This window comes from Amphiprion ocellaris, chromosome 8 (assembly GCF_022539595.1).
Source record: "Amphiprion ocellaris isolate individual 3 ecotype Okinawa chromosome 8, ASM2253959v1, whole genome shotgun sequence".
NCBI classification, from domain to species: Eukaryota; Metazoa; Chordata; class Actinopteri; family Pomacentridae; genus Amphiprion; species Amphiprion ocellaris.
The window spans coordinates 18,917,297-18,930,787 of record NC_072773.1 but is presented as its reverse complement, the minus strand read 5'-3'; the positions used below and the strand labels follow the sequence as shown (position 1 = coordinate 18,930,787).

The window sequence follows — 13,491 nt, the reverse complement described above, 5'->3', positions numbered from 1 at the left end:
TTAATGAAAGACCTGCAAGAAGTCTGTTCCGAACAGGTCTCTCTTGGTGACACTTTTACGCGTGCGTAAAAGTTTCCTCTTTGTTTATTAGCGTAATTTAATGCCATTGGGATGGTTAATTTAATTCACAAAACGACCAGATATGGAGGTGATGAAGTGTCAGAAGCAACAGAGGAGTTTGGCAACATGTTGTTAAGTGAATTCGGATCGTTTTATCTAAACACTCCGCCGATTTGTGCGAGACGTGAGAGGTGTTAAATTCGTCGTAAAAATCACATCAAACGGCAATGAGCGCCTTTGTCGGTTAACCAAATATAATTCAAACCGTAAAAATAACAAAACAAACAAACAAAACCATACAAATGGAAAGCATAACATTCGCCGCAGCGACTTTTGTAATTTTGAACCTCTACAAAGTTTTACTTTGCAGTTTATGAGCTGTGTATTTTTTTAAAGGTCACATGCGATGCCATTTCTTAGAGAGTAGAGAGAAGATTTGCGCATTTGGTGTTTTATGAAAAGAAAAGAAAAAACTGTCAGGTACAGATGAAGGTTAATTCTAAGAGTCTTGAGTAAAAGAGGAACTGAATCGAAACTTCTCCAGAAAACCACTGTGCTGCGGTAAGCAGCGGCGTATTCAGTCCCTCCACGAAAAGAGGAACAGCGGAGGGCTTCTTTGATGGGATTTGTTGCCAGTGAAAGCTGTGGGTCTTTTGAACGTAGCTGTCAGTCAACACCAGTGGGACCTCCTCTTCCTCACCCCCTCCTCCTCACCCCCAGCACACGCACGCTGGCAGCTGGGTGTGTATAAATAGATCCAGGAGGTCGGATTGCCGCTCAGAGCTCGATTACAGCTGGGACGCAGGAAAGATGCCCGCATCGCAAACTGGATTTGGAAACTTCTTCTTGGAGAGGAACATCAGCATGCCGGCTGGATATCAGATCCCGGTGCTAGGATGCCCACCGGGGGTGCAGCAGCAGCAGCAGGCGCAGCATCTGGCAGCGATGGCAGCTGGGGTTCCAATAACATACTCAGGACTGCAGGGATACAACTTCATCCCGTATCCACACCATAGGCACATCGCACACACGGTGAGTGGTTATATTCCAAAATTAGTTAGTCACTACATGGACCTCTGTTCTTGAGTGGCTGAGCATCATTATAGAGATTTTACTGAGTTGTATTGAAGTTTGTCTCAAGTCAACAAACTCACTGAATTTTGCACAACAGGTCAAGTCTCTCCAACTTCTTGCGTAATTACGCACGTTCCTTCGCTGTTTTCTAACGGTCCTCCCTTTAATTTTCCAGAACAACGGTTTCGATTTGAAGGCCGCCTCTCCCTTCCACCACGCTCTCCTGGCCCGTGGACCACCTTTCTATCCTCCGTACCGCCCGGGAGCAGCCGAGGATCCCGGCAGGGTCGCCAAAGTGGCCACCCGAGAGAGCACCGGGGCGCTGAAGGCCTGGCTGAACGAGCACCTGAAGAACCCGTATCCAACCAAGGGCGAGAAAATCATGCTCGCCATCATCACCAAAATGAGCCTCACGCAGGTCTCCACTTGGTTCGCCAACGCGAGGCGACGTTTGAAGAAGGAGAACAGGGTCAGCTGGGCGTCGAAGGGGAAATCGGACGAGGAGGATGAGGAGCAGGAGGGAGAGAGCGACGAGGAGGAGAGTCCTCTGCAGAAATGTCATTTGGATGAGCCTCAAAGTGAAGGCGCAGGCGGCGGTGAGCAGAGCGCGTTGGACAACTCGGCACCAGTGGACGCGCGTTTGGAGATGGAGATGCAGCAGCAGCAGCCGAGCAGCGACGGCAAAGAGCTGGAACTTGTCAAGAAAGTTGAAAAGAGTGACTCTGAACAGACGCCCTCAGCTTTGGAAAGTAAAGAAAACATCGCGAGTCAAAAACCCAAAATCTGGTCTTTGGCAGAGACCGCCACCTCAGAGACTGTGAAGAAACCCGTGGACAGTATTTACCCCCCTGCAGGCAGACTGTGGGCAGACTGGGCTTCCAGAAACGGGCTGTTTGTCCCTTCATGTTATACCGCGCATGAAATTGTCTGAAGCTGCTATTTAGACATAAGTGAAAGACTTTTTTTCCTCCACATCTTTTTGCACTTTACACTTTCAAACCTCAGGGAGCTCCTGAAGTTTGCAATGAAATGAGGATCTGTTGTAAGACCAAAGACTAAACATGTTGTGTTCCTGTAAATAAATGTAGATGTATTTTTCCACCAACAAGCTGTAAATTATGTTTCCTTTGTCTAATCATGAAGAAATATTTTGCTTAAATAAACTCCGGCTTCTAGAAATTCTCTAAATTCTCATGTGTTTTACTCTCTGGATGTGACTTTAGAAATCAGTTTGTATTATTTTGCTCACATGGAGAAACATTAAAGTGAGGACACACTAATAGCTTGTGATAATAGACACACCAAAGGTAACCATTTTCTTTAATATTAGCTGCATTTAAGACAAAAGGCTGGATTATTTATGCAAATTGGGATTATTTTGCACATCAAACCAAGAGGTTTTCCTTAACAGAGGCAATCCTTGCCATCAAAACTTAGACTAGATTTTTTTTTAAAGTTAGTCTCTTTGAACTGTTCTCTCCATAAGCATGCATTTCTAAGATTAGACAGCAGCAGGTCACAGATCTGTGGAGGTGTTACTATTGTTTGTGGGCTGATAGAAGGAATCTTCACCATCAGTCACACTGGTTTCAATGTAAATTCGAAGGGCCTACCTCCATTAATCCATGGATAATGAGAAAGCTCCTGGGATGAAATGCAGTTGTCTTCTGGCATCACATCTCTCCATGCAAATCCTTACAAACAGGAGCACACACAGGGCAGATTAGCTCCCATCTGAGCCCCTTTTTCTCACAGCAAGCACATGAATATAATCTCAAATCACGTCATGAAACTTGTTTGGAATTACTGATTTTTTAAACAAGGTGTCTCCTTTTGTTTTGAAGTTTTAAAAGCCTTTTCTCCTTATAATAACATACGTTTGTATAAACACTGCACTGATCTGGGGTTTCAACGGTCTACAGCGCCACTCTGAGGACATAAACAGTCACTACAGCACAGGTTTATTCCACTGAAGTTTGCAAACTGAGCTGACAGCTACAGGTGTCTGCGCAGACGCAATGTGTGGATAATTCAGGTTCTTTAAAAGTTGAATTTGCGTCAAAAATGCTCTCTAAATACTCTCATATCAGAACACACAGATACATTGCGCATATTTAGGATACAGTGCGACTTACACTTCCAGAGGATGTAATTAACTCCAATGTTCATCGTGAATAAGCGTCCATAAACCCGTTCAGGAACCGGGGGGAAAATACACTTCATTCAAAACTTGTTTGAGAATCACCATGTTTTAAGGTTTTCTTCAATTTTTAGTAATTCACTAATAACCGTCTGTGCACTAATGAGTACAATGCAAAGAGGTACTACTGAAAGCTAATTCGGCTAACGTTAAAGCTACCTACAAAGCGTGGCTAAAAGTGTAGCATGCTGGACAACTCACTAAACAACACTCTTCCTGTTGCAGCCCCCAAGAGCATTATGGGTAATATCTTGATTTGTCTGGGCCTTGGTGCACAATGAGTCGGAAAAACAATTCACCCAGCTTTTAAAAATGAACGCACAGAAATTTAATGCAAGTACGCCATGCAAATATATACAGAAGCTTTGTGTCAAAACCTATCATCGACATCATCTTACATTATAATACAACAAAAAACAACATTATTATTAACACATTCCTCTTACATTGTTACACTACAACAACAGTGTTTCAGCACATGATTTGTACATTTAAATTTTTCTCAAGGAAAACAAAATACATACATTTATAGCTTTGGAGAATTATTGCCAAAGGAAACAGCAATACAAAAAAATGCAGGTCTACTATGAAGCAAGTTTGATATAGCCAGACCCTCTTTGTGTAACCTGGCTCGACAAAACCGAAAACCCGTCAGAGAAAATGGGTATCCTGAATGTGGTTTCTACTTTGTTTGTCAAACAGGTCTTTTTCATCCGACTCTGTGTGCACTCACATTAAAGGAGATGTTTTTTGCACCAGGTGACTCTTCTTCCACATGAAGTGGCCCAATCGTGCACCAAATACTTCAGCAAAAACAAACAGGTTATCACAGTAAGAGGAATATGAAAATTTGTTAGGGCAAACAATGCACGAGAGGAATGCTTGTCAAAAACTGTTAATCATGTGAATCAATATACATATAGTTTACTAGTCAGTGAGTCTCAGTGCAGCTGCTATTTCTAACACGACAGCAGCACATTTGAGGTCTGAAACTTTAAACTTCATTTAAACATGATATAGAAGAAGTCCATTTAGGTGTGACACTGTCCCATGAGGAATGATATGTGGAAACAATGTTAATGATTAAATATTATTGGTAATAAATACCAATGACCTAACCATGTTTTCAATCTGTGCTCTATCAGCTGCAGTGCCAGCAGTGCAAAACGGACTTGGCAGCAAATCAGGACAAAACATTAAAACACGTTTTTGCAATTATCACCACTTGAATACATGCAGGTTCCCATGGCAATGCAGCACAACCAGTTTACACTCTGTAACTGCACTGCTTTGTTCATATAGCTCAACCAGTTTGCAGATACAACATTTTCTCTCACCTGAGGAGCTGCATTACAGAGAATCATCAGAAAAAGACTTGGACAAAGTGAGGTGCTTCTTCCAGCAACATTTAAATCCCAAACTCTGAAGAGAACCTGCTTTGTATAGGTTACCGTGGTGATCTAGAAAGAGCGCCACCTTCGTGACTCTGACTTCAAGCTCAACATAGCTTCTAACTAATCTGTTAATCATCATAGTTCACTCCTCTGGTTACATTCAGAACCATTTCTACATTCAGATTAAAAACTTGGGCATGTATCTGGTTGAGATTCCTGTCTAGAGACGATTTCACTTTTTCCATCCTCTTCCCTCACAGGATTTCCCCTGACAGTCACAGGACCCTCTGAGCTCATTTCCAGGAGACTTTGCTCGGCGTCGTTTTCCTCTGGTGTCTTCATCCCAGTGTCTGGAAGTGGCTGATGTTCGTTTCCCCGACATAATTCAATGCAGGGCTGTGAGAATAACAAAAGTACAGTAATGCAGAAGTTTTGAAAACAACACTTAAACAGCAGATAATAATGTAAAGGTCATTCAAAGGAATAGTTTGACATTTTGGGGAAAATACTTTTTATTTGCCTTCTTGCTGAGAGGTAGATGAAAAGATTAAACACTACTGTCAAGTCTGTACACTAATCATGAAGCCACAGTGAAGGTGTTGCATAGCTTTGTTTAGTACAGAGACAGCTAGCCAGGCTTGTCAGAAGCAAAAATGTGCTCTCACTGTTCAGGTTTTGTGAGTATTAAATAAACAAGGTTTCGCGTGTTAATTGTCAAGTTATTTTATAAGCTTTACAGGTGCTAGTAGATGGATGTTTTATCACTGGGCTGCAGCATGGACAAAGTATTCAGATCTTTTACTTAAGTAAAAGTACCAATACAACAATGTAAAGCAGCAAAATTCAGTTAAAGTTCTGTTTTGATCCCTCTGACTGATATATTAAATTAGACATCATTAGGTTAATAACAGAGAAGCATCAGTGTGTCCACAGCAGGTCACTGTTGTAGCTGCTGCATGTTTAAACTACTTTCTATCCAGTTTTATATATGGAGACAGAAGATAAACCATACGCTTAATGGGAGAGGAAAGAAGAAATTAAAGTTCTGATGCCCAAATCTGTTTTCAGTTTTTCTCTAACCTTGGATTTTTGGTGCAATCTTGGATCGTTTTAACTTTGTCTGAAATGAGACCACGTGAGAAGTATTTGGTGAAGTTAACAACTCAGAGAGAAATGTGAGCCTGACTACACACTTGAACTCTTTTTAAAAGCTTGTTATACTATCCATTGTGTAAAATCTTTATCGTAAATAAAGCTGCCAGTGGCAGTGAGTAGAATGTACAATATTTTCTCTCTACAATGAAGTGAATCGCATCAAAACTCTGCTTTAGTACAGTACCTGAGTAAATGTACTTAGTTTCTTTCCATCACTGTTCAACAGTTTACCCCTGTCCTTATGCTAAGCTAAGCTAATTATCTGCAAGCTGCAGCATCATCTTTAGGTTGCAGATATAAAACTATTCCTAAATATATCCAATAAACAGTGGAGTAAACTGCAGTAACCCGATTATTTATTATAAATTGTCTATTTTTGTGCGAATGAATCAGTAAGTGCAATAACGTGCTACTTCCAGGGCGTTATTAGGTTATTTAAATATATATCATATATAATACAATATGGTGCTTGAGAGATAAATGTTGCAGTCAACAAAGCAAAACAAAAAATCAGACTTACCTTTGCCTTTTCCCTCATGCGACCTACGATACCAAACACAAGAGGAAGAAAAGACAGAACATGAGTACATTAGTGAATCAGCGAAATTCATTTGACACATTTAGAGGACTTGTTTAGAGCATTTAGAGCACAGCGTACCTTTGCAGAAGAAGATCATGATTACAGCTGCAACCACAAAAACGGCCAATATAACAACGATTGCTAGTATGATATGTTGCCGTGATGGTGCTGCTAAACAAAGAGGGGAAAAAAGCAATCAGTCACATCCTTCCAGTAGTGTCCAACACAGGTTCACACTTTATCATCCCCAGTAATACACGATGATTATTTTATTGAGAAAAACATTGAACTAGAAATTTGTTTATTAATAAAAATAATACTAATGATAATACACTTTATTTGTTTAATGCGCATTACTAAAAAAAACTTTAACTGAAGGTGTGAGTTCATTATTACGTTTTTAATTCTTAAAAAAACAACTCAGCTTTTATAACTTTGTGGAGTCTACAAACAAATGTAAACAGTGTGTAAGTGAAAGCTGCTAATCCCACGCTCACAACCGCAGACCAACTTACATTTATGAGTCACACACTCTCATCGCCTGGACAGTTTCGATTTGAACAACTTGCCACGTTTAAACCACAGATGCAGATGCCATGAGAGATAAACGTGTGAAACCTCTTATTCTGCGCTGAACTTACCACATTTTCTGTCAGATGTCGGCGTTCCTTCCTCTTCAGTGTAGAATTGCTCCTCACATCTGCAAAGAATTCCACAGCATTAAAAGAAAAATTCCAGGTTTCTCTTGTGATTCAAAGTTTCAGTTTCAGATGATTATGCATCCTGAAAGGTCCAAAAATAAAAGACAACACCTGGCCAACATTAACAGTAAATTAGTAAAAATGGAAAACATCATTTGGGTTTGTATGAAGCTATGACGAATTAAAGGAAACCAACATGAGGTAGAAGGTTTTGGGCCACTACGAGCCACGACAGCAGCTTCTATACGTCTTGGCATGTAGATTTTTACAATGGTTAAAAGCCATTTTTCTAATAGTTATTCTCTTATTTGGTGTTTCTAAGATGGAGATCATGTTGACTGTGAAGGCCATTCTTTGACGACATTCGCTTTGTTTCTCACATCAACTGTACAAGTTTTATCCTCTAATTCATCACTAGCTTGTATATAGACTCTAGATTAAAATCTGTTGATGGCTTGAAGACTTGAAAAAGTTAACTGCCAAATTGTGTTGTGAATTTAATCAGAAATGGCATTAAAGTAAAGGCACGAACCTCGAGGAACCTCTTGGAGTTCCTCACCATTGCCACTGTGGGGGAACCTTTTGGATTCAAAATGGTTATTTGAGGAACTCCTCAGCAAAGTTCTTCAAACAACTGTTTTCTGGGGTTTGGGGTTCTATTTTGAACTGTTGATTCAGTTGTAACTATTAAGTATGCCAATGCATAAGCATCAAGCACACTTCTTTCACAATTCCTTGAGCTTATTCTTATACATTCTTCCAACATGATTTTCAGTACATAAGCTGTCTCACAGCTTTGACAAAATCTATACAATTATATATCAAAACATGCATCTCAATCAGGAATGGTATGCTATGACTTTTGATAGGAATTCATCATGGGGTTTTATGAAATTCATTCAAAACAAGTTAAAAATCCCTATTGAAATTAATGGGAAGTTGGCCTGACAACATCCCAAACCCAGCCATCGTGGGAACCTTGTATCTCTGGCATATTTTACAATGAAAGCTTCATTCAAAGTTTAAATGGGTCACAAGGCTTGGCGTTTTTCTTCAGCTACAGTGGGCGAAATCAGACATGAGCTTAACCTAAAAGCCAGTAACACGCAGCCTGCCTCCTTCCACCGGCAGAAAAAAAACTGTATCTCTAAAGCCCACTTATGCTGCATTCATGTGGTGACAGAATGATCGGAAAAATTTGTTCCAGACTGGGAGCATTCATGTGATTGCCTCCTCAAATGGGAGCTACAACTCAGAAAGTCTGAGGAAGTTCTGGTACAAGATGCCAAGTGATTGACGTCACATACACAGAAACATGACAGACAAGAGAAAAAGTTGGTATGACAATAAAAACGTTTGATTAATGGTGTAAATTTATCTACAGAGCAACATTATTCCTACTAAAGTTCAATTTGTAATAGGGTGTTAGGTTGTCACCATCAGTTTCTGTCCACATAGTTTTCTTTTGTCTTCATTCTCACACAAATTGATCTCTGAACAATAAAATACAACACATCTTTCTTGTAGCGCCCGTGTTGTTTCCACATTCTGAGTGAAGAACCCATGAATGCACCACAGTCAGAAAATGGTTTATGAACTCAAGAAACAGGACCACCTGAAGAGCACTTAAATGCACATATGAATATAATAAGATGTATGACTCTTTCTGTAAGCTGTATCAAAACTGAAATGTCATAATGACACATTGTGGCTTTATTAGGGTCCAGTGAGTGACTATTTCTTGGTTGACTGTAGCTTCACATTCAACAGACAGTCATCCGAGTGATATTGAACATTTGATCACACCTCTAAAGGAAAAATACAACTAGTTTAACAGCAACTTATGCACCCAACCATATTCAACACAAACTGCAAATTTGTTATGTGTGAATTGCTGCTATTTCATGTTTAAATGTAAATGTACTGTGAGTTCCTCAACTTACGGTGTCCATGTCTTGCAGGAACTGGACCACGAGGTCTCATTGGAAAATGTACCCTCTGGACATTCCTTACACTGTGTGTCATGAGTGTGGTCACCTGAAAGCCAAACGTGATTGTCAAAAAAGACATGAACACATGGTGAAAACAAACAATCATTCTTTATATTCAATGTAAAAAATGTAATGCTGGATTAAAACGATGTGGTGTACCTTTGGGATAAGCCCCTTGTCCAGGTCCGCATTTTTTGTGCCGCAAGCAGCCTTTACAATCTGCACTGGCGCAGTGGAATCCTTCTTTACACTTGCAGACGGTTTTTGCTATCTTGCTGTGATGGATTGTGACCTCAAAGTTTAAATCTGAAAGAAGAATGGGTTCCAGGTGTCAGATGGGTTGTCATTCCAGATGGCGTCGTTGTTCCGCTGTCTCTAATTTTGTTCTGTTTACTCATTAAACGTATTTTGGCAGAATTCTGAGAACTTGCCGTGATGTGTTTCAATAGACATGAGATCTATTGTGATGTGTGTTGAATTGTCATCAGGTTCTCTGTCCAGTGTTCATTTCAAGTTTATGTATGGAAACATTCAGGAAGGCAAAATAAGCTTCATATGTGGTTAAATTTCAATATGAAAACCACACGTAAGCAGTTTAGATAATGACAATGTATAGAGTGCTATGCACACCAATTTTTGTGATACTACAAATGTGTCCATGTCACCATTTTGGAATGTCAAAACAGCAACAAACTGGAATCTTGGCTTGTCAAATGTGCTGCACTTCAAATTCTACTGATGCTAGAGACCTCAAAAGTTGATGAAATGTCACCTAAGACTGTTTTCAGAAGGAAATATGGATATATCCATACCTACATATTTAAAGTCAAAGGGGCCCCAGTAATCCCCTTGTTTTAAAATTTGTGCTGTCTTTCCATTTTCAAGTACCAAACATTCAATCATTTAGATCTGCTTGTATTTCTAAAGAAATTCAACCCTTAAAATGGCTTCCCAGGTACTTTGAGCATAAAAATCCCCAGGACATTTCTGGGTCAGAAAAATTGTCAAAATTCAACCTAATTTTTTTCCAGAATTTGTTGGCCCCAATGAACACTTAAGAAAACTGAACAAAATCCAAGACAATGCAGCAACATATTTCCTCAGTTCTCAAGTCTGAAGTGACATGAACTGACCCAGATGGGCAGCTTGAAAGTGGTATCTGTATAAAGGAACAGTTTTGTCTCATTTGTTTGAAGGTCTTACTTGGATCGCAGTACGGCTGCCGTTTACACAAGCGTTCCTTTGTGTATCCTTCTTGATATTCCTTGTCCAAACATTCTGTGCACTGAGGAAACTCGCAAGTGCCGAAAGTCGTCATGGAAGTTCCTGCAAAACAAGTTGGTTCACAGTCAAAAAGCAGTGTATTGCAACATTTCATTCATCTTTGTGGACCGGTAAGTTTAAAGCATAGTTTGACATTCATGGGAAATAGCATAATTGCAAATACAAAGTTAGGCTAGCTTAGCATACACAGGAAACAACCATCATGCTTCTTCCTGAAGATAACAAACCACACCCACCAGCACCTCTAAAAATTCATTCAATAAACCTTTATATCTGCTTTGTATCATGGATAAAAAAACTCACTGACTAAACTAACATCTGCTGCTTGTAGGGCTGTAACTAAAAACATTTTCATAATCACATAATCTGCCAACTATTTTTAAAAGGTTCTTCTAATATGAAATCTATGGAAGCTTTTCAAATGTACACATTCAATACAGGCAAAATAAGTGCTTTGATCAAAACACGAAACATGTAACATTTTCCAACTAAACTGTAAACTTTTAAGTGTTATCTGCCAATAAATGTTCAATTTGAGCTAATGCCGATATTTGTGATGCTGATCTTTGCATTTAATGCCGAAAAATAGCCAGAGCCTATCATTGTCTACAACTCAAGACTGTGAAATGGTGGAAATGTTAGGATGAGAAACTGAAAGGGAAAAAAAATCAAGGAAAAGAGGGAAAGAAAGAGAAAGCAAAAGTCATTGTTGAAGCAGCTTGAGAGAGACTGTCATCTTGTAATTTGTTGTACATTGCAAAATGAATCTTTTAAATATTCAATGTAACAGATAGATAGATAGATAGATAGATAGATACGTTTGGTGGCAAAGAAACATGTCATAGCATGAAAATGTCTCATAAATTATCTATCTATCTATCTATCTATCTATCTATCTATCCATCCAGAGTGTTTGTGTGACAACAATTCAATTGAGTTACATAGCTATTGTCTCATTCATCGTGTTTACTTGCCTTTACCACACATGTTGCAGCACTGACCATCCTGCTCATACTGGGTCTGGGGGTCACAGGGGGGCTGAGCTGTGGTCAACACCTGCACAGTAAACACACGGATTACAGTTGTTTGGACCTTCTGTCCTCACTGGTTTCTCTGACAGTTGGTTCACTTCCTCAGCCCAGGCTGTGAGGTGTCTTGTGGAAAGTCCCAAACATTCACCAAACTGTTTACTCTGAGCTACACACGCAGCCAGCTGCATTTCTGTCTTTCTGCCTTTTGTTTCTTTCTCTTTTTATCTCCATGCTGTTAATGACATTATTATTATTCTTATTTTTTGCACATTCACACAAAATCACCCCAAATCGAAAGTGAAAGTAACTTTTCAGTCGGGCGTAGCCTTTGCGCAATGCGCAATTTGGCATAAAAATAAGCGATTGAAAAGCACATCAGAGTTAAAAACAGCTAAGTAATCTGAATTACAGCAACATATGAACTGATCAGGATTAAAAACGCGCAAGAAGAGCTACTTCCAGGTATCACTGGTCGAAGTCGATTTTTTTTTTTTTTTTAAAGAAAGAAAAAAAGGGTCGACTTATACAAGGTGAAATATATTAATCATGTCACTCACCATAAAAGCCCCCATCAATAGCAGCAGATATAAAGACATGTTGCTAAAATGAGTCGTGCTGCAGCAGCTGCTTTCCTCTTCACACCGTTGTCCTGCCTTCAGCTGCCTCTTAAAACTACAGGAGGAGGAGGAGGAGGAGGAGGAGCCACGCAGGGCAGCCCCCTCACTGACCGTTTCCTGGTAAAGCTTCTGGGCTCTGCCTTCATCCCAGCCTTCTTCCCTTACTGTAAACTACATTCACCTCAAATGTCATTTAAGATGAGAGCAACGTCACTGATCCCTCACAGAGGAAATTTACATGTCACAGCAGCTGTATACAGATAGGGCAAGAGAGAAGCAGGACAACAATTTAAAAAAGTACAAAAGGGCTTAAAAAAAAGAAAAAGATAACAAAGGTCTCAAAGAGGCAACACACCAGTCATGATGAATTTGGATATGTGGGTCATTCCAGAATTGGAGGACATTTCACACCCCACCCATCAAATTTCAAATAATCAATGTACAAAATACTAAAACATGCAATTTGTGTGTACAGTTACTTGTCCTGAGACCAAATCTTTGAAAATATTTTTTAAAATACCAAATAAGACTGGAGTTCCCCCCAAACTGTCATTTTTCTCTTGTCCCACCCCCCCATGACCAAACTGAATCTCAAATAAAACAGTTAAAATTACATTTAACTCTCTTTTTAAAATTTTTTTTCATTGATGTCTCTTGTAATTGTGGGATTTTTTTTTTAATCAACATAATATTTTAAATAATAATTATTATGAATAGAAAGTGTGTCCTACAACATGCGTGCAACCCTGTTAGCATAACCTTTCTAGCTGGTATAGAGGAAGAAGAACACAGTGAATCACACAATACGCTGGAATTGACATCATCAAGTGAAGCTCATACATCCAAGAGAATCACCAATGACCAAAACAAACGGCGACTTTAAGTACAGTTCTTTAGTACATGTACTTAGTTACATGCCAGGATTAGTAACCATGCTGCGTTATAAAAGGATAATCTTTTATTGGGATTATTACAATAGCTCTTTATGGACTTACAGCCCTTGTGGAGTTCATATCAAGTCAATAAATGTTTTCTCAAATGTATCTCATGAGTGTGTTCCTGTCACTGTTCTCGACCACACCTATTCTACAGTAGAAACGTCTAAAACCAGCCACACTGTTGAGGGATTCCCCAATAAGTTTTCATGAAGGGGTTTTCCCATGTGGCAGCTGTTGAAGAATCCCCACAGACACAAACTTCCTCTTTAAATGTACTGACCACTGAGCAAACTTAGAGGGAGCTCTACTGCTATTTATTTAGCATATACTTCAAACGAGTCACTGGGAACATCCTGTTGCACACGTATTCCTGCAGTTACAGTACAAGTACTGGCAGCAGTCCCAAAGCAAAACAAAGATTTTCTTCTGGAAATTCCAACAGATTCCTTTTAAGTGTTCTCTTCAC

At 39.5% G+C, this 13,491-nt stretch overlaps 2 protein-coding genes across 3 annotated transcripts; one reads left to right on the top strand and one right to left on the bottom strand.

Annotated features, from left to right (window-relative positions):
- The first annotated feature begins 836 nt into the window (after window positions 1-836).
- Window positions 837-2,316, top strand: irx7 (iroquois homeobox 7). The gene is made up of 2 exons (XM_023266711.3): window positions 837-1,092; window positions 1,310-2,316. The coding sequence occupies exons 1-2, from the start codon at window positions 871-873 to the stop codon at window positions 2,063-2,065; spliced, it is 978 nt and encodes a 325-aa protein (XP_023122479.2). The 5' UTR covers window positions 837-870; the 3' UTR covers window positions 2,066-2,316.
- Window positions 2,317-3,638: 1,322 nt separating this feature from the next.
- cd40 (CD40 molecule, TNF receptor superfamily member 5) lies at window positions 3,639-12,182 on the bottom strand. 2 transcript variants are annotated; one of them, XM_023266713.3, is made up of 9 exons: window positions 12,028-12,182; window positions 11,414-11,495; window positions 10,359-10,481; window positions 9,315-9,461; window positions 9,108-9,201; window positions 7,105-7,163; window positions 6,542-6,634; window positions 6,404-6,426; window positions 3,639-5,124 (listed from the first exon to the last, which is right to left on the bottom strand). In XM_023266713.3, the coding sequence occupies exons 1-9, from the start codon at window positions 12,064-12,066 to the stop codon at window positions 4,912-4,914; spliced, it is 873 nt and encodes a 290-aa protein (XP_023122481.1). In that variant the 5' UTR covers window positions 12,067-12,182; the 3' UTR covers window positions 3,639-4,911. The 2 variants fall into 2 exon arrangements, with proteins under 2 accessions (XP_023122481.1, XP_023122482.1); XM_023266714.3 differs by having other exon boundaries at window positions 6,542-6,631.
- Between the last annotated feature and the right edge of the window lie 1,309 nt (window positions 12,183-13,491).

Excerpts from the sequence above, each read along its gene's own strand:
- irx7 (XM_023266711.3), top strand. The coding sequence starts at position 871 with ATGCCCGCATCGCAAACTGGATTTGGAAACTTCTTCTTGGAGAGGAAC. Across the intron at positions 1,093-1,309 it reads ATAGGCACATCGCACACACG|AACAACGGTTTCGATTTGAA; the intron begins GTGAGTGGTTAT and ends TTAATTTTCCAG.
- cd40 (XM_023266713.3), bottom strand. The coding sequence starts at position 12,066 with ATGTCTTTATATCTGCTGCTATTGATGGGGGCTTTTATG. Across the intron at positions 9,202-9,314 it reads ACAAGGGGCTTATCCCAAAG|GTGACCACACTCATGACACA; the intron begins GTACACCACATC and ends TTTGGCTTTCAG. Across the intron at positions 7,164-9,107 it reads TCCTGCAAGACATGGACACC|ATGTGAGGAGCAATTCTACA; the intron begins GTAAGTTGAGGA and ends AATTCTTTGCAG.